General features: G+C 41.9%; 1 protein-coding gene across 2 annotated transcripts in view; it reads right to left on the bottom strand.

Moving 5' to 3' along the window:
- The window catches only part of LOC108719044 (ankyrin repeat and SAM domain-containing protein 6), a 65264-nt gene that overhangs the window by 28374 nt on the left and 9994 nt on the right, over positions 1 to 26896 (bottom strand). For both annotated transcript variants that reach the window (XM_041566174.1, XM_041566175.1), the window contains exons 2-8: positions 25783 to 26288; positions 23526 to 23570; positions 22712 to 22916; positions 22434 to 22540; positions 21638 to 21786; positions 9047 to 9257; positions 822 to 871 (exon numbers count right to left, since the gene is read on the bottom strand). In XM_041566174.1, coding sequence (XP_041422108.1) covers positions 822 to 871; positions 9047 to 9257; positions 21638 to 21786; positions 22434 to 22540; positions 22712 to 22916; positions 23526 to 23570; positions 25783 to 26288 — 1273 coding nt within the window. The remainder of the gene's footprint in view (positions 1 to 821; positions 872 to 9046; positions 9258 to 21637; positions 21787 to 22433; positions 22541 to 22711; positions 22917 to 23525; positions 23571 to 25782; positions 26289 to 26896) is intronic.

Below are 26896 nucleotides of genomic sequence, written 5' to 3'. Positions count from 1 at the left end.
ACCTAGGATGTAAAAAATATGCAAGCCTCTGATAACTGTAATGGGACTGCGTTAGGCAAATCCATAACGGTGAAGGACCTATGGATATTTGTAGATAATAAACTTTGCTGTAGCAAGCAATACGTATAAGCAGCTGCAAGAACAAAACAAGATTTTGAGCTATATTACAAGGGGTATAAATTTGTGGAAGGAAAGGGTCATACTTCCCATTTCCTCATCTAGAATATGCAGTGCAGTTTTGATCACAAGTTTTCAAACAGGATATTATTGAAAGAAGGTTTACTAGGATATGGAACATCTAATTTATGAACAAAGGCTGGCCAAGTTGGGTTTGTTTTCCCTGGAGAAGGGGAGATATCAGTATTTATAAATATATAAGGGGGCATATTATAAACGCCCTTGAAGAGAACAGAAGGGCATCCACTGAGATCAGGGGTTTGTTTACAGTGAGAATTCTCTCCCTGAAGTGGTTATACTGGAAGATACAGTTGTTTCAAGAAGGGGCTGGATGGCCTTTTAGCAAGGGAGAAATATAGGATTATTTAAATTAGTTTAGTACAAGTTGATCCTGGGACTGGTTCAATTGCCATTTTAGCGTCAGAAAGGAATTTTTTTCTCCCTTTGAGGATTAAGACTTTGAGACTTTAGACAGTACAGAGTTGAGTGAAACACCAGCCAAAAATAATATCACAGGATAGAGGAGTTATTAAACTAAAACACATAGTTCAACAAATGGACAACATTTGCAAAAGTCCTTAAAATAAAAATACACATAATATATGAAAAACTGTTCCTCTGTTACAGATTTAAAAAATACTTACCATAGTAGTCAATAGTATGTCATCATTCTCAATCTTTGTGCTACTCAGCCCTGTAACATGGATAAACCTTTTAATGAATGTACAAAGTAGCACATATATTTAGAAGGTATATTGAAAGTCACAGTAAGCTTAAAAAATTAACTGAAATACTTCTCTGAAGTTTGACAGTTTTTAAAAACACAGGGGAATTCCTTTGCGGTGGTTTTTTTTTTTGCAGAATATTGCCTCAACCAAGGCAAGCAATACTGTAAAAGCTATATGAAATACATCAGATTTGTGGGATGGGATGGATAAGTAGAAAAATAAGTTTAAAGGGGAATTCCACAAAAACACTTAAGCTTTTTGAAAAGTAAACATAATTTCAAGCATCTTTGCAATATATATCAGTTAAAAATATGCAGACTTTTCATGATTTTTTTTTTTCAACTGTATTTTTATTTAAAATTACATGAAAAAGTAAGTGGTACATTTTCAAATCAACACAATATCAAATACATGACATAGGGTTTGAGGTGTACAAGATAAAAGCAAGCCATACAACATCATTGGTCAACAGTAATTCTCAATATTCGAACCCAAACGACTGATAACCTAGAGGGTCCAAGACATTCTTCGGGGGGGAGGGGGCTAAATGGAAACCCGTTCTCTATACATAAGTGAGGAGCATTTCTCACCTCCACTCCTCCACAACTTATCTATGTTATCTTTGAGATTCTAGAAGTTCTCGGTAATAGCCGTTCCACATGAACCAGACTCCAGCACCTTATCATGAGCCAAGGCTGTTAAATATTCCATTCTCCTAACATGTTCTATCCTATTAACTAAATCCCACAGGGATGGGGGGGATGGATCCTTCCATTTTGCAGCAATCGAACAACGAGTTGCCGATAGTATGCAGTTCAGAATTTTCTGAATCCTTTTCCCCACCCCGCAAACTGGATGTCCTAATAGGTGAGTTAAGGGATTGTCTGGGAGGTCCAGGCATGTAGCCTTCTTTACAATTGTCCTAACTATAGACCATAATGGAGAGATCAGAGGACAGGACCAGAATATATGGACAAGATCAGCTGGAGTCTCCCCACATCTCCAGCAATTTGGCGACGTTTCTGGAAAGAGCCTCTGTAGGAGAGCTGGGGTATGATACCAACCAAACATTACTTTATAAATATTCTCTTTTATGGAAACACACATAGAGGACTTTGCAGCATTTATCCATATAAGCTTCCATTGTTCTATCGAAATGCTCAAATTTAAATCCCTGTCCCATTTCAGCATGTAAGAGTGAGGTTTTACTTCTATGGGATAAGAGTTTAAGGTCCTATACAAACGGGATATATGACCTACTCTTTCCCCAATTTTAACACCCAATGTTTCAAATATAGTCAATACTGGCATTTTCATACTAGGACATAATGACTTAACATAATGCCTTAATTGAAAATACATGTAGTCTTTAAAACCACTTAAATTATAGCCCTCAATCAATTGTTGTTTGTCCAGAAAAGTTTTTGTTCGCTGATCGAATAGATGCACAATCTGAAAGGCTAATGTGTCCTTCCATAAACTGATAAAGTGCGCCTCTTGGCCTAAAGGAAACGCTGCATTATAAAGGAAAGGTGTAAGGGGGGCAAGCCTATCTTTGGGGCACAGGCGGTCCTTACATCTTGACCATATATTCAGAGTAAAATGAATCGTACGTGGGGCTACGTGTCCCAGTGCCCCAAAGCCCTTGGTCCATAAAAGTGTACTAGGGTGTATAGGAGCTAGAGACAATTTTTCTATTTCCATCCATTTGGTGTAAGCCAATTTAGAGGACCACTGTATAGTCTGTCGCACATGTGTAGCTAAATAGTACGTATAAAAATCAGGGATGTCTAGTCCTCCTTGTGATCTTTGTCGCTGTAGGACTCGCCTACGTATTCGCTGTCTCTTCCCCCCCCATATATACCTGTAGCAGTGATTTTGCAAACTTTGAAGCGCTGGCCTTGGGACTGCCACTGGAAGGGTCTCAAAATAGTAAAGCAGGCGGGGAAGGGCAGTCATTTTCAGTGTGGCTATTTTACCAAACCAAGACAAATTGAGCTTTCCCCATCTATCAATATCTTTTGACAAAGCACTCCAGAGTGCTGCATAGTTTGCTCTATATAGAGTGTCGTAACTTGTAGTGAGACGTATACCCAAATACTTAAGACTGTCAGTCTGCCAGCGATAATTAAAATTGAGCTGTAATAGCTTTAAAGTGGCCGAAGGTACATTCAATGGTAACACTTCTGTCTTGTCATTATTGATCTTATATCCCCAGTATTGGCCATAAATATCAATTTCCCGATGTAAATTGGGTAGAGAGGTGAGAGGGCGAGTCAACGTGAACAAAACATCATCCGCATATAAACAGATTTTAAATGACCTGCCATGTAGGGAAATCCCATGAATATCCGGATTATTTCGTATTCTACTTGCCAGTGGTTCTATGCTAAGTACAAATAACAGTGGTGACAGAGGACACCCCTGCCTGGTTCCGTTTTGAATTGAGAAGGCGTTTGAGAGTAACCCTGCTGACTTAACCTGTGCCAAGGGTTGAGAATACAATCCCCGAATAGCCTCTACAAAAGGCCCCTGAAAACCCATCACCTCCAAAGTAGAGAGCATAAATCCCCAATTTAGGCAATCAAACGCCTTTTCAGCGTCTACACTTATAACTAAGGCGCTGGTCGATTCTCTATTCAAGATATCTATCAAATCTATGGCTCTACGGGTATTGTCCCCTGCTTGTCTGAATTTGACAAAACCCACTTGGTCTTTGTGGATTAACCTGGGAAGAATCTCATTTAATCTATTTGCTAGTAATTTAGTGAAAATCTTCAGGTCAGAGTTGAGCAAAGAGATCGGCCTATAGTTTGCGCATTTAGTGTGGTCACGTCCTTCCTTAGGTATGATCGTAATGAAGGACCGCAATGTTTCCCTATGAATGGGATTGCCGTGTAAATAAACGTTGTAAAGATCACACATAGTAGCATGAAGTTGGGTAAGGAAACATTTATAGTATTTATAAGTCAGGCCATCAGGGCCAGGTGCTTTTTTGGAAGGAAGATCCTTGAGGATCTGAGTTAATTCCTCAACCGTAACTATGGCATTCAATCTAGATAATTCCTCCATAGTAAGGGTGGGCAACCTACTCTGTCTAAGGAATTCTTTAAGTGCCTGTTGATGTTGCAGCTGATTGTTCAGGTGGTGTGGCAAATTGTATAACTTCTCATAATAACTCCTGAAACACTCTAAGATCTTATCCGGCTGCGTCTCCTGCCTACCTTTACACTGAATTATGAGAGGTCTATTAAGCGCCCTGCGATCTTTTAATCTATTCGCCAACATAGTATGGGCCTTATTGCCATATTCGTAATATTTTTGTTTAGTCCATTGTATGGACTTTTCCACATCCTGGACTTGGATCTTTTTGATATCATTTCTGATTTGGGTAATTCTTGCTAACTGGTGGACAGTAGGCCATTGCGCAAATCGACGCTCCAATGTGTTTAGTAAATCTCGTAAAGTTTTTAGAGCAGTTAATTTATTACGCTTTAACTGACTTGCTAAGGATATCAATTCACCCCGAATAGTGGCCTTATGCGCCTCCCAGAGTACAGAAACGTCATCCACCGTCCCCTTATTTATCCTAAAGAATTCTTCTAATTTGTCACCTATGAGTTTTAAGTTATCTGGAGAAGTCAGGAGAGTTTCATTAAGCCTCCATTGACATGTTTTCTTAGGTCCAAGATCCCGAAATGGTATGCTTACTGAGATTGGGGCATGGTCTGACCACGTAATTAGTCCAATGTCAGCCGTAAGGTCAGGATCACTTAACTGGGGGGAGATAAAGAAATAATCAATCCTACTATGGGTGTTATGCGGATGGGAATAAAAAGTATACTGTTTCCGTGTAGGATATTTCACCCTCCAGATATCCACCACAGGTATCTGTCGAATAAGTTGCCTACATTTTTGTGAATAAAATTCTGAATTTCTTGGTGGGGGAGTATTAGTAGTCCGAAGGACATCCTTCAACTGCTATATTTCTAAATTAAAATCCCCTCCTAAAATGATAGGGTCATTGTGGTATTTTCTAAGTTTAGTTTTGAGCCTGTGCATAAACCGGATCTGCCCTTTATTGGGGTACATATACATTTAATAGAGTCACCTTTACCCCTTCCAAGGTTCCATTAAGCAATATATAATGTCCCTCCGCATCCACTTCTTTATGAGTGAGGGAGAAATTGACAGTGTTACGTATTAAAATAGCAACTCCTGCTTTTTTACTGGGGTTTGAGGCAGAGTAGTATTTCGGAAACACATGATTAGTCAGTCTCCAAAGCTCTCGTTTTTTATGATGCGTTTCCTGGAGAAATCTGCCGTCAAAGCCTGAAGTTCCTTAAAAACCAATTTTCTCTTCAGAGGAGAATTAGTCCCCTTGAGGTTAAACGAGACAAAATTAACCATTTATACGATAACACTCAGCTCTCCTAGATCCCTGTGGAAGTGGGCGCAGATGAAACCATATGACCATCATAATCCCCCCCAACCAACTATTCCCATAGCTGTTTTTGACTAGATACCACTCACAAAACCGAAAATGTACAGATAAACAAAACATAAAAGAATCAACTGTAAACAAAAACATAACAAAGTAAACAGTATCATTTAGGAAACGAAAATGAAATGTGAAGGAAGCGTGGATATAAGGTGTACTCATCTGTCCTCCTGGAGCAGTTAAAAGCCTAAAAACGGCTAAGAATGATGTAGGGCCTGCTCACAGATCGGGAGGGCGAGCAGGTATTACAGCGAGACACAATCCACTCAACTATCATCCTTCTATCAGCGTTAGTAGTAAAACTACAAGGTTGGAGTATTCACTGGGATATTCAGCTGGTAGTCCCCAGTCTCCGTCCTCGGGGTATGGTACGGGTTCAGACGTCGTAAAACGCCAAAAAAAAATGTAGTAGATATAGAAAGTACTCCGGCTGAGCTCGATCCGGGCCGAAGATAGCAAAACAGTGGATCCGTCCAAGGCCGAACGGCAATGAGGTAATTCCAAGGTAAAGCAGGTCCTCTCTGTCATCTGGGCAAGAAAAGCTATGCTGCTCCAATGTTATCAATCATTTTGTTGGCGTGACGCAGGTACTTTATCCCAAAGCGGCTGTATTCTGCCAGGTGGAAGACGTTCCGCTGGACGATGCTGAGTGGCTTTGTCCGATAATTCCAAAGCGTGAAGGAACTGCTTAGTCTGGCTGACTTCCTGTAGAGTAAATTGCCTGCCATTTTTGGTGGCAATTAATTTAAACGGATATCCCCACCGATATGGGATGTTATTCTCTCGGAGCTGTTGAGTGAGTGGCTTCAAAGCTCTCCGTTTAGCTAAAGTAATAGCCGAGATATCGTTAAAGATTTGCAGAGTTGCTCCCAAGTATGCGATAGACCGGCGGTTTCTGGTAGCCATAATGACCCTGTCCTTGCTCTCATAGTAATGCATACATAGGATCACATCTTTTGGGAGTTTTGCGTCTGGTGGTCTGGCCCCCAGAGCTCTGTGTGCTCTATCCATGCGCCACAGTTCTGCCGGGTGGTCTGGGGCCAGGTGCACAAACAAATTATGAAAATAGTCCTTGAGATCTGCTTGTTTAACTGTCTCTGGTATACCCCTGATACGCAGGTTGCATCTGCGATTACGGTTCTCCAGATCTTCACAAAGCAATTTCAATTGTTGGTGATCTGCTTGTAAGGCATTATGGTCTTCCGCCAAAGAATTACAGGAGGATATTATTTCATCCAGGGTGTTTTCCACCTTGTTTGTCCTGTCCCCCAATTCAGCTACATCAGCTTTGATTGTGGAGAGAGCCTGAGCCACTGTTTCAGCAATGGTATCAGTTAAGGAATCTTTAAGACTGTTCAAATGCTGCAGCAAGATATTCTCCGTTACCGGAGTAAATTCAGACTGGGTGCATTGCATATCTTGAGTCCCATCACGTTGTGGGCTAGGGCTCTGGGAGCCTGTTAATGCAGACATAGCTGGGGAAGCAGGAGCCCAGACGTGTTCACTCGAGTCTCCATGTTCGGCGCCATCTTGGGCTGCACGCTTGTGAGATTGGCCTGGATATTTACTGAGGTAAGGGGACATCGTACCTGCAGTATCCTTGGGTTTTTTCTTCCCCATCGTGATCCGGATCCTCTGTGCCTGGACCGGTGCTAAAATACGCTAATGAAACGCTAATTTACCGGCTTTCTTTAAGCCCGTTCTCAGAGCTCAGCGAAGTCGCGTCTTACTCACTCTGCGCCGCGCATGTGCCCTTGACTTTTCATGATTTTTAATGGTTTCTGACAGTTCCCTAAGCCTAGCCCCCTGCTCTTCTGCTGATCTTTCTGACTACTTTGCTGAGTTGGCTGACTACTGTTACTTTGTATCAACAGCCAACTGTTCTTAGACTGCATCCTCCAAACACCACAATTCCCTGCACATGTGATTTCAATAAGGAACGGAACATCATAGTGCAATGCATTGTGGGTTATTTAGTTCCTGCATGCTGTCTGTAAACTGTGGAGAAGTTGTTACAATTTGTAACATCAGTGTTTTAGTCCTCCCTCCCTGCCAGGATTTCAAATGATGCAGAAAGAGAATAACTGTTAACCAACTGGATTGCAGCATAGAAAATGGCATTTATTCATACATTTTGAAGAAACAGGTAACTGTGATGAGTATATTAGGGGTTTCTGTGTTATGCGGGCCTCTTTATCAAATTTCAGTTTGGAAGGCGTAATTCTCCTTTAAGTATATGCAATTATTGGTTGCAGATCAGGATTAGTAGTCTATAGATTTTGGCTGCTTCAAGATGCTAGCCTAGACAAACACTATTGGAGGGGGGTGTATGGACCTATGTATATTTGTAATTCTAATGGCCACTGTGAATCTCAGTCTGGACCTGACTCAATGTTTACCATAACTGCAGTCAGTTCCATGGAGTAGCAGAAAACAGCAGGGCTGACAGAATGCCCAAACCTTTAATATATGAAGTCATTCATCACTGACAAATACAAAACATATTCCTTGTATGACACAGATAATAGCTTACTGGTGCTTGTGACTAACTATATTATAAATGTCAGTTTTTAAATAACTGACTATAATGTAGGCAGTTCCTGCTGGCTCTGATAATGTTGCAGACCTGGAATGTAAAGACACTACAGAGAAATTCATAAAAGAAGTTTGAATTTTACTCATCAGTAAAAATGCATATATATATATATATACAGAATGTTTCTTTCAAGAGACTTAACTATTTATGCAATTTGCTTGCTATTTGTTAAAGGGCAGATGAACCCCAAAATAAAAATATGCCTAATAAAAGAAAACATAATTCGAAGCAACTTTCTAATATACATTTAGTAAAAATTGTCATTGCTTTTAAAGTTATTTGTAAAAAACTATTGCTACTGAAAGCATTTGCTTAACTCCTGGTTGTTACTTTTTAAACAATGTTGCAAAAGTCTTAGTTCATCAGTAGTGGTGGGTAAATAAATTTGCCAGACACCAATTTGTGGCGAATTTCCAGCATTTCACCGCAAGTGAATAAATTAGCAAAACTGCGGAGACAATTCGGTGGCGAAAAATTTACTATAATGCATTTGGACCAAGTAGTCGTGCCTATAAAAATTGTCAAAATTGACACGCATCAAAGTTATTTTGACGCTAATTGACTTCAATGCGTTTTGCTAATTTTTAGCCGTTTCGCGAAACGCCACAGATTCACCCATCACTATTCATCAGCAAAGACAGGTTTGTTAATAAGCTGCCTTGTCTTACACTGTATCAACAGTATGAGCCAGCAGGGCAGAAAATAGACAGGCACAAACACTGCTTTCAATACAATACATTTACAAATAACTTAAAAACATAAAAAATTGTTATGAATGTATATTGCAAAGTTGCATAGAATTTTTTCTTATTAGGCAAAACATTATTTTTGGTTAACATTCCCTTTAATAAACCAGAGAAATTTTCACCAAGTTTGTCAATTCACCCCTTACCAGGTTTGCAGAGATGCAAAGTTTACTAGCAGAATGGATGTTTCATTGAGGTTTCTCAAACCTGTACATAAAACTATTCTCATCTTGGACTTTTCAATAGACACCAATCACAAAAAATGTCTTATTCTTATGATTAAGGTCAGAATGCTTACCGCTGTCCTTTCTGGTAGCAGTCCATGCTGTAGTAGAGTCAGGTCTTCTGGGGCTAGATGTATCTGAATGTGAAGTTGATCTTAGCATAGAGTCTAAAGATGCGCTGGCATTTTCTGTTAAAGGCACTAGACGATTTGTAGAGAATCCATGTCTCAGCGTCTGAGTGAGTTTCAGCTTTCTGAAACGATTTGACATCCTGTTCCACCATGACTGTTGAGAACACACATAAGTAATTTTTAAAGTAAACATTTAAAAAATTTTTGCAAGAAAAGACATTTTTTATATACAGAAATTATAGCACCAGCCTAAAGATTCAAAATTTCTATAACAGAAATGATCCAGGGAACCAAAGTTGTGCACAGGAGCTCCATATCTTATATTTGTTAGGAGTGTTTGTAAAATTGCACATGCTTAGTATGCTCTGGCTATCTCCTGAGAAGCTAAGCTTAGGGGTCATTGCAAATTATCAAGCAGAAAATAAGGATCAACATAAGCTGTGTGTACATGATTGATTAAATTCTGATGCAAACTGCACTATTTTCAAGGCTGTCATGTAATGAGAATCTGATTTACTAATCATCCTTGTATCATGACTTTTATATTCTATACACACAGTATACTGAAAGTCAGTCCCTAAGACTAATGCCAAGCTAGGCTGACTCTCTGCCTGCAAATATACACCGACTGTGAATCATCCACACCACAATCATCAGCCTTCTCCTGCGACTGTACCAGGTGCCATTGAGTTGGCCTAGGTGCAGGTGCATGGAGTGAATTTCAGCACAGAAATGTGTGAGCATGCATTTCTGGGCTGCATGTTTGATCCATGTGCCTGCACCAAGGCCAATGCATTGGCTAAGCTTATCCACAGGCCAAGAATCAGTCCCATATGGCATTAGCCTAAGCTCAAGTAACTGACAGCAACATAGATGATATAGTGCGAATCGGGAGATGGTGAGCTACTAGGGTCATATTTGGAGGTACAGACCTTCGATGTTAAAAGTTTAGGCTGGTGCAGAACCCCAAAATGTAAATATGCAGCATTTCTAGTCTATTTTATTAAGTAGTCATCCTTTAAATTTGAAAAATATAAAAATATGTAATTAAAAAGTGGTACTGTTTATTTTTGTGAGATATATATTTTTTTAAATTATATTTGCCGTTGGATTATCCCACAATGATCATCTCCTATGAAATTAATATTTCCTTTACGTCCTTGTATGGCAGCAACCATGAGATTTAATCTTTGCAACCTGCTATGTAGGACAATGAAGAGAAAAGGTTCATTAACCCCACCCATAAATAGGCACTCCCCCTAGAGATCACCAGTGTTTTTTTGTCTTACCTGTGTAGGAGAGTTTTCTTTCTTTTCTTTTTCTAGGGTTGTCAAGCTCTAGGTCTCCAGGAGACTTGATGACCATAGGATTGAACTACCCTAAATTGCCTGCCTGAGAAATCTTGTGCAGCCGAGGGTTTACCCTTCTCTAACATGGAGGCGACTATTCCCACTGCGTCAAGACGCGAGTGTGTCAAAACATGCGTGCGCAATGACGTCACAGAGTGAGCTGTCTCCCCTGCCTAGGCTGCAGCCTTTTGGGCAGGTTGTAAGGTATTTGCTGAGACTGGAGGGAGTGTACTGGGTGTGTTCCTAGGGAGCATTAAGTTATTCACTGTCTGCTAATTATTGTTTTTCAGATGTCCACCCCTCCTCAGCAAGAGATTCCTGTTGCTAAGAAGCAGAGGATATCAAAACACATTCATTGTAGAGCTTGTGATACTCCGCTTCCTGATGGATGTGAAAGGAGATTCTGCCAGGAATCTTTAGCGAGCTTCGCTCAGAAGGAAGTTACAGCTGCCACTACTCCCTCTTCAGATTGGATTAAGGATGTTATTAAGACCTCTTTGCAAGAGATTTTAGTCTAGATGCGAGTTGATCCGAATACACAGTGTGGTGCTATTGCTGAAGCTTCTTCTCCCCTGACCAATCAGAGGCTTTTGGGGGATACAGAGGAGGATTTGTCATCAGAGGAGGAAGATTAACTAGCCCTTTTCACTGCTTAGAATATGGCAAAATCAATTAAGAAAGTAAAGGCTACTATGGATATTGCTGATGCTAAAAGATCAAAATCTTTTCCTGTTCATCCTGTCATGAAGGAACTTATGGAAAGAGAGTGGAAAAATCCTAAGAGAGCTCCATCTATTACAAAGAAACACAAGTTATTGTTTCCTATCCAATAAGAGTAGCTGGAGAAGTGGGAATCTTCACCAAAAGTGGATATTGCGATAGCAAGGCTATCAAAGAAAACTGTCATTCCAGTGGAAGACGGGTCTGGTCTAAAAGACCTTATGGATCAGAAAGTGGAAAGTTTGCCTAAACGCTCTTATACAGCGGAAGCAGCTTCTTGTAAGCCAGCTTTAGCAGCCTCAGGGGTAGCCCATTCCTCGAGATTTCTCTGGTTCTCAGTTCTATGAAGACATAAGTAATAAAGTTCCTAGAGAGGAATTACTTGAATCACCATCTAAAATTTCTACAGTAGTGGATTTTCTGTGTGATGCTTCTATTGAAGGGATAAAATTAGCAGCCAAGGCTATGGCGTTATCAACTGCAGCCAGACGGGCTCTATGGCTGAGAACATGGCCAGCAGATGTCACTTCAAAGAATAGTCTCTGTGCTATAGCTTTTGATTTGGGCCATCTTTTTGGGTCAGAGCTAGACAAAATTCTAGAGTCACTGTCAGGAGCCGAAGGTAAACATTTGCCTCATGAGAACTCAAGAGAACTTGAATAGAAGAAAGTTTTTTTCGGAATAGACGCTCCTCACCGAGAAGAGATTCTTTACAGAGGGATTGAAAGAAAACAGAAGTTAGTTCTTTTAGTCCCTTCAGAGACAGAGTCAACAGATACAGAGGAGAGAATAAGTCTGCAGGGCAGAAAAAGAAAACATACTTCTGACGCCATTAGTTGTCTTCCTGTGGGAGGAAGATTGAAGGCCTTTTATCAAGAATGGGAAGAAAGAATTTTAGATGTTTGGATCCTGAAATTTCTTTGTTTTCCTCCACACAGAATTCTCATAACGCCCATTACATCGCCAGTAAAACAAGAAGCTTTAGAGAAGGCGATAGCAGAATTCCTCGCCGCCAAGGTTCTCGAACCAGTGCCTCCATCCCAGAGTTTTCAAGGCACCTACTCAAGGGTTTTTTTGGTACCAAAACCAAATGGAAGTTTCCGCACAATAATAGATTTGAGTTCTGTCAACCAGTTCATCCGGAAGTTGGCATACCGTATGGAAAATAGCTTGACTATAAAGGTCTAAGATCATGGAGACTATATGGCTTCTTTAGACCTCAAAGACGCCTACCTTCATGTACCACTTTTTAAGGACCACAGAAGATTTCTTCGAATAGCTCTGTACATGGGAGGAAAGCTTCGTCATTTCCAATTCCGAGTCCTGCCTTTCGGTATAACAACGGCTCCCCCGGTGTTCACCAAAATTGTAGCAGCAATACCAGCTGTATTGAGGGAAGAAGGGATTACAATAATCCCCTATCTGGACAATTGGCTTGTCACAGCAATCAGCGTCACTACTTCGGAAACATTTGGACAGATTGATTGCGTTTCTTCAACAGCTAGGTTGGATAATAAATTGGGAGAAATCATCATTACTTCCATTTAGGGTGATAAACTTCCTGCGGATGGAAATCAATTCATCCAAGATGAAAGTTTATATACCACCAGAGAAAGTTCTCAGGCTCAAGCAATCAGTGCAATAGATCATTGCCAAACCTCACTCCTCTCTCAGAGAATTGATGAGGGTGCTAAGTCTGATGACAGCAACTATAGATGCTGTACCATGGGCAAGATTTCACATGAGGCCTCTTCGAGCAGTGGTTCTCCTCAGATGGGATTGCCAGCTTTACTCCTTGGAGAAAAAGATTTTTCTCAGCAGAGAGACAAGACACCGGCTTCAGTGGTGGCTTCAAGATCACAATCTTACAAAGGGAATCTTTCAAAGGGATTGTCCATCCAGAAGATGAATTGGTTGGTTCTGACAACAGATGCTTCCCAATCAGGATGGGGGGCCCATCTGAACCAATTAACAGCGCAAGGTGTCTGGAGTCCAATGGAAAGGACTATGTCCTCAAACTTCAGGGAGATGAGGGCAGTCTTCATGGCAATCTTGGCGTTAGAACGGCATCTGAGAGGAAGACATCTGAAAATCATGTCAGACAATTCCACCACGTTGGCTTATATAAACAAGCAAGGGGGAACCAGAGCTCCCTTACTGAGCAAGGAGATACGGAAGATCATGGAGTGGGCAGAAAGCAATGTGCCCAGTATTATGGCAGTGCACATAAAGGGAGAGAACAACACGTTGGCAGATCATCTAAGCAGGAATGCATTCAGACCGGGGGAGTGGTCTCTAAATCAAGAAATATTCTTGAAAATTACGAGATGTTGGGGACTTCCAGCTATAGATTTAAAGGAGAATTCAACCCTCTTTTTACCTTACTAGTTTTATCCTCCACATCTAAAGCCAGCTCCGTGGGATGGCAAATGACCCTGTCTGACCTCAAAATACCTCTGCATTTGCATTGTATCCACCCCGGCACAGGCTGATTTTCTCTGATATGTGCTGCTACAGAACCGTTTTCCCCTTCTCTGTTCTCCTTATCCCGCCGATCGTGACATGCGCAGTAGAGGCTGTTTTGAAACGTGTGTATGCGCATTTGATCTTCAGCGTGTGCCTGTTAGTTTTTATGCAAATTACTCTGGTGGTTTGCGTCCCCAAGTCTCAGAATAGTTTAACTGGCCAATCAGAGTAATACGGACGTCTTCCTGATTGCACAGGCTCGTGCTCAGTCCGTTAACATTGAAAGCTTTATGCCTGCACTGTCATAGGTCTGTACACAGGAATTTGCTTTCATAATACTTTCCTGGTCTTTTACTTTAGTTTGTTTTATTTTAACAGATTGTTTCTGCAAATGTGTATTTTTTTTAAGATTACTGTGTTTTTTTAAATAAACTTGTCTGTGTCTGTGTTTTTTATGGCAGACATTAAACAAGACATGGCTGTTTGTTGCTAGGGTCACTGTTATAATATGGATCCTTTTGGAGCCAGTGTCTGTTGTTGGTTTTTTTTAAATATATTTTTTTAATTCTGTGTAATTCAGAATGTGTTCTGCAGCTTTATTTGCTAAAATGTTGTCAGACTTTGGAGGGGCGCACTGAAAAGGCAGAGCTGGCTTTCTGATCACGCTGCACAACCAGTGTTATCTTGTTTTGAGGATAGCATGTTTGTACGGTGTGTGCTGCAGATTCCCCCACACCTCCTCCTTCCCCTTGTCTAACTGTGTAGAGTGATTGCTGGTCAGACAGAAAGGATATGAATCTTCTTCTGCCACGACCTTCCCAGACTTCGGTTAACGGCCTGGAATCTGATAGGTCCATTCTAGAGTCAAAGGATATTTCCCCTGAGGTGATCGATATCCTTGTACAGTCTAGAAGAGATTCTACAAATAAGATTTATTGCAGAATCTGGAAAGTGTTTAGAGCCTGGTGCAGCAGGAAAAAGATTGCAAGTGACCAGACTTCAATTCCTAACTTGCTAAAATTTCTTCAGGAAGGTTTCGACAAGGGATTAGCGGTTACAGTTAATACCATCAAAGTACAGATTTCGGCTCTCTCTGCCTTTTTGAGTTAATCCCTTACTTCTATTCCATTTATTAAGAGGTTTTTGAAGGCCATATCCAAGATTCGAACTAAGATTTTCCAACCCCTTCCTTCCTGGGATTTTGTGCTTGGCCTTAGGAAGCTATGTGATTCTCCTTACGAGCCATTGGAGAACTGCTCAATCAAATGTTTATCCTTCAAAGCTCTCTTCCTAGTGGCCATCACTTCAGCCAAACGTAATGGAGAATTACAAGCTTTGTCGTCCAAAGAACCATACTTGTTCAAGAAAAGGATGATCTGCTTCAATTTCTTGATGTGGGAAGAAGCTTAAAAATCTATGTGAATCACGCGAAAGATTTTCGCAAAGATGAAAATTTATTCATCAGCTTTGCAGGGAAGAATAAAGGTCTAAAAGCTTCTAAACCATCTTTGGCAAGGTGGATTAAAGAAACCATTCAGATGGCATATATCAAAGAAGATCTTCTTCGTCCATTTCAGATTGCAGCTCATTCCATGAGAAAGATGTCCACGTCATGGGCAGAAATTGCAGGAGTATCTATGGATAATATCTGTAAAGCAGCGACATGGAGTAACACAAACACTTTTGTGCAGCACTACAGGGTGGACATCTTAGCCTCTCAGGAAGCTTCCTTTGGCAGTAAGATTCTCCAGAGTGTTGTAATGGAAACTATGACACTCACCCAAGATGGCGTCCAAGATGGCGACCTTCTGCTCCACCGCATGGCTCCTGCTGGGCGCTGTCCTATGACATCGGCGTCTTCTCGATCTGGGATTGGTCGCCGGCGACGGAACGGACGCCGGCGTCAGAATCGGGCGCCGGCGTCAGGGCGTCAGCGTGGGGACGCTGGCGTCTGCGTCTGACGCCAGCGCGTCAACATTTTGGCGCCAAGCCATGGACTATTTAAACCCCATTGCCCTTTTCTTCCTTGCCCAATTATAGGTTCCATTGTCTTGTGTTCCTGGGTGTGATTTCTAATACTGATTTTCTGTGTACCGATCTTTGCCTGTTTCCTTGACTCCGTTGTTTGCCGCCTGAACTGATATTTTGCCTGTACCCTGACGATTCTTCTGGATAAACCCTTTTGTACTTCGAACCTGGTTTTTGTCTCCTCTTTGGTCCACAACTATTACTGCTGCGCCTTCGGGCCCTTACAGTATAATTGGGCCATGGACCCTTCGGAGGAGGCCCAAGCACCTCTCGATGTAGGAGGGGCCATTCGTGGATTGGCTTCGCAGATGAAAACCTATGAAGCCCAGCAATCCCATTTTGGCCAGGCCCTTGAGGCAATTCTGGAGAAGTTGTCTGCTCTGTCTCCTGCAGCTCCTGCGGTAGTGCCTGCTCCGGCCATTCCTATTCCGCTCCAGGTTTCTGAACCTCGTCTCCCTGCTCCACCTCTTTTTAGCGGTGATCCGGAAGCGTGCAGTGGCTTTATCAACCAGTGCGAGATTCAGTTCGCCCTGCTGCCAGGTCAGTTCGTTTCTGAACGTGCCGTGGGAAAAGGAGGATCCACTGATTGACAACGCCAGGGCATTTGTCCAAGAACTCCGTACGGTGTTTGATGCTCCAGGTCGTGCCACTGCATCCTCCGCAAGGCTTTTCCAACTACAGCAAGGCGTCCGCTCGGTCTCCGAGTATGCCATAGAATTTCGCACTCTGGTGGCGGAGACTTCTTGGAATAACAATGGTTACCATGCAGCCTTTTACAATGGGTTAGCTATGCGGATAAAGAATGACCTGGTGTCCCGAGAAATTCCCTCCAGATGGGAGGACCTGGTCGCCCTGGCCGTGAAAGTGGATACCCGCCAGAGGGAATTCCAGGTCGAACTAGATCGAGAACGCTCCAAGAGGAATTCACGATTTCAGCCTATCCTGGCCCCCCGTTTCCAGAGACCCTTGCTCTACGATCCTGCTTACATCTCGCCCTCTCCACCTCCTACGGCTTCTGCTTCTTCCTCTTCTTTACCAGCAGAGGAACCGATGCAGATCGGACGGGCCCGTCTTTCCGAACAGGAGAAGAATCGGAGAAGGGCGGCGGGGTTATGTCTCTATTGCGGGGGCAAAGCTCACTTTGCTCATGAATGCCCAGTGAAGCCGGGAAACGCCAAAGCCTAGGTAAGTTTGGGGAGACTTACCTGGGTGGGATTTGTCGTTCTCCCCATTCTTCTGCTCAACGTTTCCTCCTCCCAGTGCAGATCCAGTTTGGTTCCAAAAAGATTTCTTCTCAGGCCTTCCTTGATTCTGGCGCTGCTGGAAATTTCATGGACCGAGTGTTCGCTGAAAACCATGCCATTCCTCTCCAGTCCTTGGCGAATCCGCTTCGAGTCCTGGCGATTGATGATCGTCCCTTGTCTTCTGCTATCATCTCGCAGTCTACTCAAGAACTCTCTTTCAAGGTGGGCACCATGCATTTGGAAAGACTGTCCTTTCTTCTTATTGATTGCCCTTCCACTCCAGTTGTTCTAGGTCTACCCTGGTTGTGTCTCCATAATCCTGTTATTGATTGGGCCTCTACACAAGTTTCCAGGTGGAGCCCATTTTGTTTACAGAACTGTTTACCCGCTGTTCCTGTCGTTAAAATTTCTTCTGTGTCTTCAAAACCTTCTCTTCCCTGTGCTTATCAAGCATTTGCCGATGTCTTCAATAAAAGTTCTGCCGAGAATCTTCCACCTCATCGTCCATACGACTGCCCTATTGAACTTTTATCTGGTTCCATGCCTCCTCGTGGCCGCACCTATCCACTTTCTCCCTTGGAGACTTCTGCTATGAAGTCCTATATCCAGGAGAATCTTCAGAGAGGATTTATTCGTCCTTCCATCTCCCCTGCAGGAGCGGGGTTCTTCTTTGTTGAAAAGAAAGATGGTAGTTTGCGGCCCTGCATTGACTACAGAGGACTTAATAAAATCACCATTAAAAACAGGTACCCTCTTCCTCTCATTTCTGAACTGTTCGATCAACTCAGGGGTGCCAGCCTTTTTACTAAGTTGGATCTTCGTGGGGCCTATAACCTCATTCGGATTCGTGAGGGGGACGAGTGGAAGACCGCCTTCAATACTCGCGATGGTCATTATGAGTACCTGGTCATGCCTTTTGGTCTCTGTAATGCCCCTGCGGTCTTCCAGGAATTTGTTAATGACATTTTTTGAGATTTATTGGGGCAGTGTGTGGTCGTCTATTTGGATGATATTCTTATTTTTTCTAAGGACCTCCAGGAACATCGCAACCAAGTACGTGAAGTACTATCCAGACTGAGGAAAAATCATCTTTACGCCAAGTTGGAAAAGTGCATCTTCGAAGTCTCTTCTATTCCCTTTCTTGGTTATATTATTTCTTCTCTCGGCTTCAAGATGGATCCAGCCAAGGTCTCCGCAATCCTGGACTGGCCTCTTCCTACCAGCGTTAAAGCTGTTCAAAGGTTTGTTTGCTTCGCAAATTACTATAGACAGTTCATTAAAAACTTTTCTTCCAGACTTTCTCCAATTCTTGCTTTGATCCGTGGTGGAAACAAACCTCAACACTGGCCCCCTCAAGCTTTGGAAGCCTTCAAGTCTCTCAAGGAAGCATTTTCCTCCGCTCCAATTCTTAGACACCCCGAACCTCTTCAACCATTCTTCATCGAAGTTGACGCCTCGGACATCGGTGCTGGAGCTGTGTTATCCCAGAGATCTTCTTCTGATGGTAAACTTCATCCATGTGCTTTTCTTTCCAAAAAATTTTCTTCCCCAGAACAGAACTACGACGTTGGCAACCGGGAGCTACTTGCTGTTAAGCTGGCCTTGGAAGAATGGAGAAACTTATTAGAAGGTTCCGCTGTTCCAGTAACGATCTTTACTGATCACAAGAATCTCGAATTTATCCAGTCCCTTAAACGCCTCAATCCCCGGCAAGCCAGGTGGGCACTTTTCTTTTCTCGTTTTAATTTTGTCATTACTTTTCGCCCTGGGTCCAGAAACAGGAAGGCCGATACACTATCCAGAAGCTTTATTCCTGAGGATTCTTGCTCCGAGGACCCTGAACCTGTTGTTCCTTCTTCCAAAATTATCGCAGCCTTGTTTCCTGCCTGTGCTCCTCAGCTACTCTCCGCTCAAGCTTCTGCTCCTGAAGAGACTCCCCTGGGTCTAGCTTTTGTTCCTCCTGAATTTTGTCTTGCCATTTTGTCTCATTCTCACAATTCTAAACAGGCCGGTCATCCTGGGGTTAAAAAAACTACTGAACTTTTGTCTCGTCTGGTTTGGTGGCCATCTTTAAGGAAGGATGTTAAAGACTTTGTTTCTTCTTGTTCCACCTGTGCCGTTTCTAAGTCTGGACATTCTCCCCCAAAGGGTTTTTTGTTGCCTTTACCCATCCCTTCTAGACCTTGGACTCATCTTGCCATGGACTTTATTGTCGATCTTCCAAGTTCTTCCGGCCACACTGTCATCTGGGTGGTGATCGACAGATTTAGTAAGATGGCTCATTTCACTCCTCTCCGCCATCTGCTCCGGAACTTTCTGAACTCTTCATCAAACATATTTTTCGTCTCCATGGCTTTCCTGCTGAAATCGTGTCTGATCGTGGTCCTCAGTTTGTGTCTAAGTTTTGGAGGTCACTGTGCAAAGCCTTGAATATTTCTCTTCAATTTTCTTCCGCCTACCATCCTCAGTCCAACGGAGCCGCTGAACGTGTCAATCAAGCATTAGAGCAGTTTCTGCGTTGTCATGTGTCCTTGTGTCAGGATGACTGGTCGGACCTTCTTCCATGGGCAGAATTTGCCCACAACAATTCCCTTCATTCTTCTTCCCAGAAATCTCAATTTTTCTGTGTTTATGGTTTAAACCCTTTGGCATTTCCTCAGGACCTCCTACTTACGTGCCTGCCGCCAATGATCAAGCAGCCCATATGATGGCCATCTGGCATGCTACGGCCGCTAATTTGGAAAAAAGTGCTTCTTCTCAGAAAAAATTTGCAGACAAAAAGAGGATTGCTTCGCCAACTTACTCTCCTGGTGATAAGGTTTTGTTGTCCACTCGAAATATTCGCCTCAAGATTCCCTCTCCTAAACTTGGTCCCAAGTTCATCGGTCCCTTTCCCATCATCGAGGTCATCAATCCTGTGGCTGTCCGTCTTCTTCTTCCGCCTGAGATGAGGATCCCGAATGTATTTCATGTGTCTCTCCTTAAACCCGCAGTCTCTTCTCCCTCTTCTTCTTCCACAGCTCCTGTTGTCGTCAATGATCTTTCGGAGTTTGAAGTTAACAGAATCTTGGACTCTCGCTTTTCCAGAGGTGCTCTCCAATATCTCATTGAGTGGAAGGGTTTCGGTCCTGAGGAATGCTCCTGGGTGAGGAAGTCTGACGTTCATGCTCCCATCCTTGTCCGCAGTTTCCACAAACAGTTTCCTTCTTGTCCTGGTCCCGGTGGTCCTGAGGCCCCCCCTAGGGAAGGGGGTACTGTAATGGAAACTATGACACTCACCCAAGATGGCGTCCAAGATGGCGACCTTCTGCTCCACCGCATGGCTCCTGCTGGGCGCTGTCCTATGACATCGGCGTCTTCTCGATCTGGGATTGGTCGCCGGCGACGGAACGGACGCCGGCGTCAGAATCGGGCGCCGGCGTCAGGGCGTCAGCGTGGGGATGCTGGCGTCTGCGTCTGACGCCAGCGCGTCAACATTTTGGCGCCAAGCCATGGACTATTTAAACCCCATTGCCCTTTTCTTCCTTGCCCAATTATAGGTTCCATTGTCTTGTGTTCCTGGGTGTGATTTCTAATACTGATTTTCTGTGTACCGATCTTTGCCTGTTTCCTTGACTCCGTTGTTTGCCGCCTGAACTGATATTTTGCCTGTACCCTGACGATTCTTCTGGATAAACTCTTTTGTACTTCGAACCTGGTTTTTGTCTCCTCTTTGGTCCACAACTATTACTGCTGCGCCTTCGGGCCCTTACAAGTGCGATGTAACCATGAAACCAGCCCTTAATGCCCGCTAGTAGGGATGGGCGAATATGACCCGTTTCGTGTCGGCAAAAATTTGCCGCTGTGAAATTTCGCTGACGCCCATTAAATTCTGTGGGCGTCCAAAAAATTTTGTTGCGTGGCGAAATTTTTTTGACACGCGTCTTTTTTTTTTTTTTGACGCACACTGCCATACAAGTCTATGGGCATCATTTTTGCGGCAAAACAAGGCGAAAAAATTTGGCCATCCCTACTCGCTAGCTGTCATGGTTGATGCCGTACAAGGACGTAAGGGAATGAGTAAATTTATACTTACTGAAATTTACTTTTCCCTTAGTCCTTATGGCAGCAAGAATTTCCCATCCAAATAATAAAAGATATTAAGCATTATAGGTGTTACTCATTATTCACTGGTGATTTCTAGGGGGAGTGCCTATTTATGGGTGGGGTTATTTAATCTTTTCTCTTCATTGACCTATATAGCAGGTTGCAATGAATAATCTTATGGTTGCTGCCGTATGGACTAAGGGAAAAGTACATTTCGGTAAGTATAAATCTACTCAATATCATCCCTCCGACTCTTATGAGCTACCATGTTCATACACGAACCATGGGCAATCACAAACCTTAGGTTACAACAGTCAGTAAAGGCTTGCCTTTTACTTCTTATTAGAGTTAGAACCCATTTCTATATCAATATCTGTCAGATGAGCAACTTCAAAGTAGCGATGAGTGGGCTGAACTGAAAACCCATGGAACCCATGTTTGTTGATTTGGGGGTTCAAAAAGGGACTGTGCACATATTGTGATATAATCACTCTCTTATTGCGTCTAATACCACCCACCCATAGCCTTCCAGTGAACTGGATTGATCCACTTGCAATAGTTCAGAGTTTTTTGACTATTTAAAAAAAAGTTACAGTATATATATATATATATATATATATATATATATATATATATATTACCTTTAATCCAGCTTTGTCTTCAGTTGGTGGTGGTATGGTAAAAGACTGTTTGTTCATGGTGTTGAGCAACTGAGATTTACTTTTCTGCTTGGACTTTTCCTTGTCCATCTGCAAACAGAAAGATGCCAGCAGTCGCACAAGTTCAGTGTCTAGAACAAACAGAAATCAATGAAATGATAAGCAATTTATACCATGGTGGAAAATTATCAGTTGAATACAATTCTTTCACGGTTTGCCCATTAAGTTGAAAAAATATATTGCAGTGCTAAACAATGATTAGTTAACTTTCAATTATACCAGTGTGTGCCTAATGCTGAAACTACAAAGGGTAGAAAAAAATGGAATAGAGACAGTGTTCTCCCCAGAAAAAATGTGGAGGGTGGGAAAAATTGGAATTGTTTGAAAAAAATATATTTACATTCCTCCCTGGCCTCTCCTGTCCTTATAGAATGGTTTTGCACTGGGATACAATGAGCAAAAGGGGGCTCTTTACACTTGGTCAATAGCAGGTATAGCATGCAGGACTTGTGCTTCTCTGCATGGGGCAGGCTGCCTCATTCACATTAACAGGCAACCTTGGCACACTGGTGCAAATGTAATATATAAGAATATCCCACAAACCTGGGAGAACCTATTGTCTTAATTAGTAGTAAATAACATTACAGTATATAAAACCTACATAGTCATGATGCAACTAGGGATTCTATCAACAGTAGCAATAGTCAAGTGTTTCAAACTATATTTAAGTTTCCAAACAAGAGGGAAGAGACAAGCATAAACCTTAATATATCCAAACCTGGATCATTTAGCAGCATAACTAGGTCGAATGCAGTGTAGCCATTTTTTGCACGGAGAGTGACATCTGCACCTTGATTTAACAAAAATATCACCACGTCTTTGTTTCTAAAACAAAAAGCAAAACACCATAGAAACTATAATAATTTTTTTGGTAGTTTTAAAAAGCAAAATAGTACAACATTCAGAATGTTTCACTGCAGATGTCTGACACACACTCCACAAGTAATTTATTCATTTATCCCACTCATTTAGTAGTAGCAGTACACCTGCACTTACCCATGGTATGTGGCCTGCATCAGTGCAGTCCAAGCATGAACACTGTCCTGCTTGTTAATATCTGCATTTTTATCAACCAGTAGTTCTACCAGCTCCAGTTTTCCAGTCACTGCAGCAATCATCAAAGGAGATGCTCCATCTGCATTTACAGCATTGACTTGGCTGGGATCTTCATCAACAATCAGTTTAACCAACTGTACATTTCCTAGGCATTATCAGAACATAGGCACTTTGAGCTGATGTAAATTTCTAATAAAGAGATTTATAAACATTTCTAAAATAGTCAAACCTTTTACTAGTAAAAAAAAACAAGTTCAGTGTATACTCATTTGGCATAATTATTAACCCATTCCTCATTTGGGGCCATATGTGAGCACTCACTTCTGCAAATTTTCACCCAGTATTTCACACTATACGTTATTGATTAAGGAGTTTTACAGGACTTGCACTGTAATAAATACATAATATTTGCAAATGGGATTGGTATTTTAAAATTACAATTTTTCAATTCAAGGTTTTGGTGGCAAAACAATCCTAGCAGCTGTGATGTCTTATCCAGAAAACCCCAGGTCCCAAGCATTCCAGATAACAGATCCTATAACGTTTACTCCATTTAACTAGCTCTAAACTCAAGTGATTTTATTTCCCCTTGCAGCTGCAATCTTGGTGGACAAAGAAAACTGAAACTGTAAGATATGTACTTGAACCTCTTGCTTCTGCTGCAGTGTTTTACTGTGTCTAATAATATTTCATTCAACACTGGCAAAAGGTGCCTTTCCAATGCAGAGCAAGTGAATATTAAGAAACAACATACCCATCTTCACAGCGTGAAATACATCAGGTCTTTTCTTTTCTTCATCTGCAAAAAAAAAATTACAGGTAAAAGAAAGCTTTAGCTGTTAAGGGCAATGACATGTGGCGTTTCATTCCCTGCATTTTGTCTTGGCAACAAAACACAGAAAATACCTTGCCATAGTGGGTGCTGAAGAATTGCTGCAGGTAACATGCTTAGATCACGCAAGGATGCCGCTGTATGCATTTTTGCTCAGTTATGCAACTTAGCTGTTTTCCTGAAGTGATTCAGTTTCACTTTGCTCCAAACCTCTACAAATAAAGGTTCTGTAGGCCAGGCCCGGACTGGCAATCTGTGGGTTCTGGCAAATGCCAGAAGGGCTGCTGTTTGGCTCCATAGAAAGCAGTGGCAGAACTACCGGGGGAGCAGGGGGTGCGAGCGGGCCAGGGCCCGCACCCCCTCAGGGCCCCCCGGCAGTCCGTTCGTCGCTGAAAATGCAGCGGTACAGAGGGGGGCGGGGCCCGGCTGCGCGTCACGCACCAGGGCCCGCCCCCCTCAACGAACGCTACTGATAGAAAGTTATCATATAGTGGGCTGGTAGGGGGCTGTTTGGGCCTATGTGTACATGTAATGACAGGGCTTTTTTTGACTCCTAGTCCAGGCCTGTATAGGGCATAAGCTTGGTGTGGGATGGCACAATGAAATTTTGTTTTACATTAATTTATTTCACCAATAAACTCCCATCACTGTATTAGACAAACTGGGAGTGCAAACCCCAATGTTTTTTTTCAGATTGTTAAGCTTGCAAACTGTATGAGCAGATCAATGTGATACATATAAGCGCATAGCCAATAGGCATGAAATGTCAGTTAGTTGATGGCACCTGAATGATCATCCCTGGGACCTATGTGTTTTTGGATGTGATATTTCTGTAATTTGGAATTATATTAATAGGATTGGTTTGCCACCAGTATGGATTCATACAGCTCAGTTGGGATCAAGTACACTGTATTGTTAATATTACAGAGAAAGGAAACCATTTTGAAAAAAAAAGTATTAGCTAAAAATGGACACATTGGTGGAAATTTATTAAAGAACGAAGTCGCCATCACTAACAAAAATTAGACAAAACGACACTTTGCAGGGACGTGGTCAATTTACTAACAGGCATAGAGGACAATTCTCTAGCGAAAGAACTCAGCCCTCACGAAGTTAGCGCCCTTTCGCCAGGTGAATTTTCGCTCAGGTGAACGATAGTTACTGTGCAAATTCATAAGTGTGAATTTTCCACTACGTTACCCTTTTCGCCAGTCTGCTTCACCAGGTTATAACAGGCGAACTGATAAGATGAAGCTACATCCTTCACAATCTTATATCAGTGACATCATATCCTGCATGCCGAAAAAGTCATAAAAAAAAAGACGCTTACATTTTTTTACCAATTGAAATACATGCCACATTTTTATTAGGGTGGGCTCATGTCTGGGGCATTAGAGGATCTCTTTTGTCTTTATTTTGTTTCCATAAGTTAACACTTCCAGCAATCTCACCAACATCACTAATAAAGACGTATATATGACCTATATGTACCCGTCCTATTCAAATTGACCTAAGCGTGTTAACGAAGTTTCACTGGGCAGAAAGTAACGCTAGCGAAAGTTAGCTATGAAATCCTTGTGCTGACGAATTCTCGCTGGCGACGCTTCACCAGCGTTTGTCTGCCAAGACGTAACTTTGCATTTTGATGAATAAGCGTATGCACTGTGAATTAACGTCTGAGTGTGGCGAAGCGCTACAAGGAAAAAATTCACACCTAGGTATATCTGCCCTTCTTGCAATTATAAGATTTTTGGATAATAGGTTTACAGATAAGAGATCCCATACCTCTAATGATAAATTTGCTATCCTACATATTATGCGCAATTTAAATTCCCAGTATCACCTGACTAGAAACAGCCAAGTTTCCAGCAACATGGTAATTATTGTGCTTACTTCCTGCCCAGTATGACAGATTATAATAACATGATGTTTCGTTTTTGGAGGCTTAGCCTCCTGTAGCCTCATTTTACTTTTGCCTATGAGAGATACAAATATTTTTTTAAGTAATAATATGATGTTGTATGAACAGCATAAACAAAATAAAGAGAAATTGTGGCTCTAAACAAGAAAGTGAATTAACAACTTGTGAAAACAGTTGTTGGTTGTACTTAGACATCTGAGCAGAGAAATTGCATAAGCTGCTATTAATAGAGGTGAGTTTTGTCTAAAATATACTTACCAGTTTTAGGTCTAATCTTTGTTATAGAATCCAAATAATCCTTCATATCTTTGTGCTTGAAGTTAAGTGCAATTTCAAAAGGTGTTTTGTCCAAAATATTCACTTGGTCAGGATCAGCTCCCCTATCTACAAGCTGCTGTGCCACACTCACACGTCCGTGGAGTGCAGAAAGCATCAATGGATTCCAGCCTGTGGTCTTTACTCTATAATTTACATCTGCTCCCCAGTCTAGCAGTAGACGTACCACAGCTTCATGGGCATGTTGTGTGGCTGTCATCAGTGCTGTTATATCAGGCATATCCTCAATTTCTCCATTCCTACTAACCATATTAACATCAAAATGGTCATAATTATCTACAAAGGCTCCATGGTCTAGAAGTTCCTTGACAACATTCACATGACCTCCTCTTGATGCTACTGTGAGGACACTGGCTCCCAGACGGTTCTGTGCATTCACATCTGCACCATTTTCTAAAAGTATCATTGCAACATGTAGATGACCTGACCTAAAAATAAAAATTATTTTTAGTCTTAAGGTATGGTGAACCACATCATGTTAAAAAAAAACAGAAAATCCTAGGTTCAGAGCATTTTGGAAAATAGACCCCCTATGCGTGTAATTGAAGGTGAACAAAAACAACTGACCTGCCTCTATTAACGTTAATACCATAACTATAAGCATTTTAATCTGTTGTTGCCATGGCACATGTTCCAGTGAATTGCACTGCACAGTACTACATGTATAATGTAATGTCTCATTCTATATGAATCGATACCCACAATGATAGGAACAAATGCAGAAAAGCAATTCTTGATCTTTTTATTTAAATTTCAGCACCTGTATCCACAATAAACATAGAAGCAATAAGATCACTCACCAGTCAAGTCAGGTGGCCCAAGTGCAAATGACCTAAGCCTGAGGTGAGTCTTATAAAATAAAACCTCAAAGGAATGGTCACCATACTGATGAATACAAATATAACTGTATTTGAAGTAATTACAGTGTTTTCCAAAGAATAGTTTTCCACCCAGGCGTGAAAAAGTATCAGAGTGGGGAAAATAAGATTAATCTTGTACCTTCTTGTAGAAGCACAGTCCTACTGGCACCTTTTTG

The sequence above is a fragment of the Xenopus laevis genome, chromosome 6L (genome assembly GCF_017654675.1).
Source record: "Xenopus laevis strain J_2021 chromosome 6L, Xenopus_laevis_v10.1, whole genome shotgun sequence".
In the NCBI taxonomy this organism is placed as follows: domain Eukaryota; kingdom Metazoa; phylum Chordata; class Amphibia; order Anura; family Pipidae; genus Xenopus; species Xenopus laevis.
The sequence above is the reverse complement of the archived record's forward strand: the minus strand, read 5'-3'. Positions and strand labels throughout refer to the sequence as shown.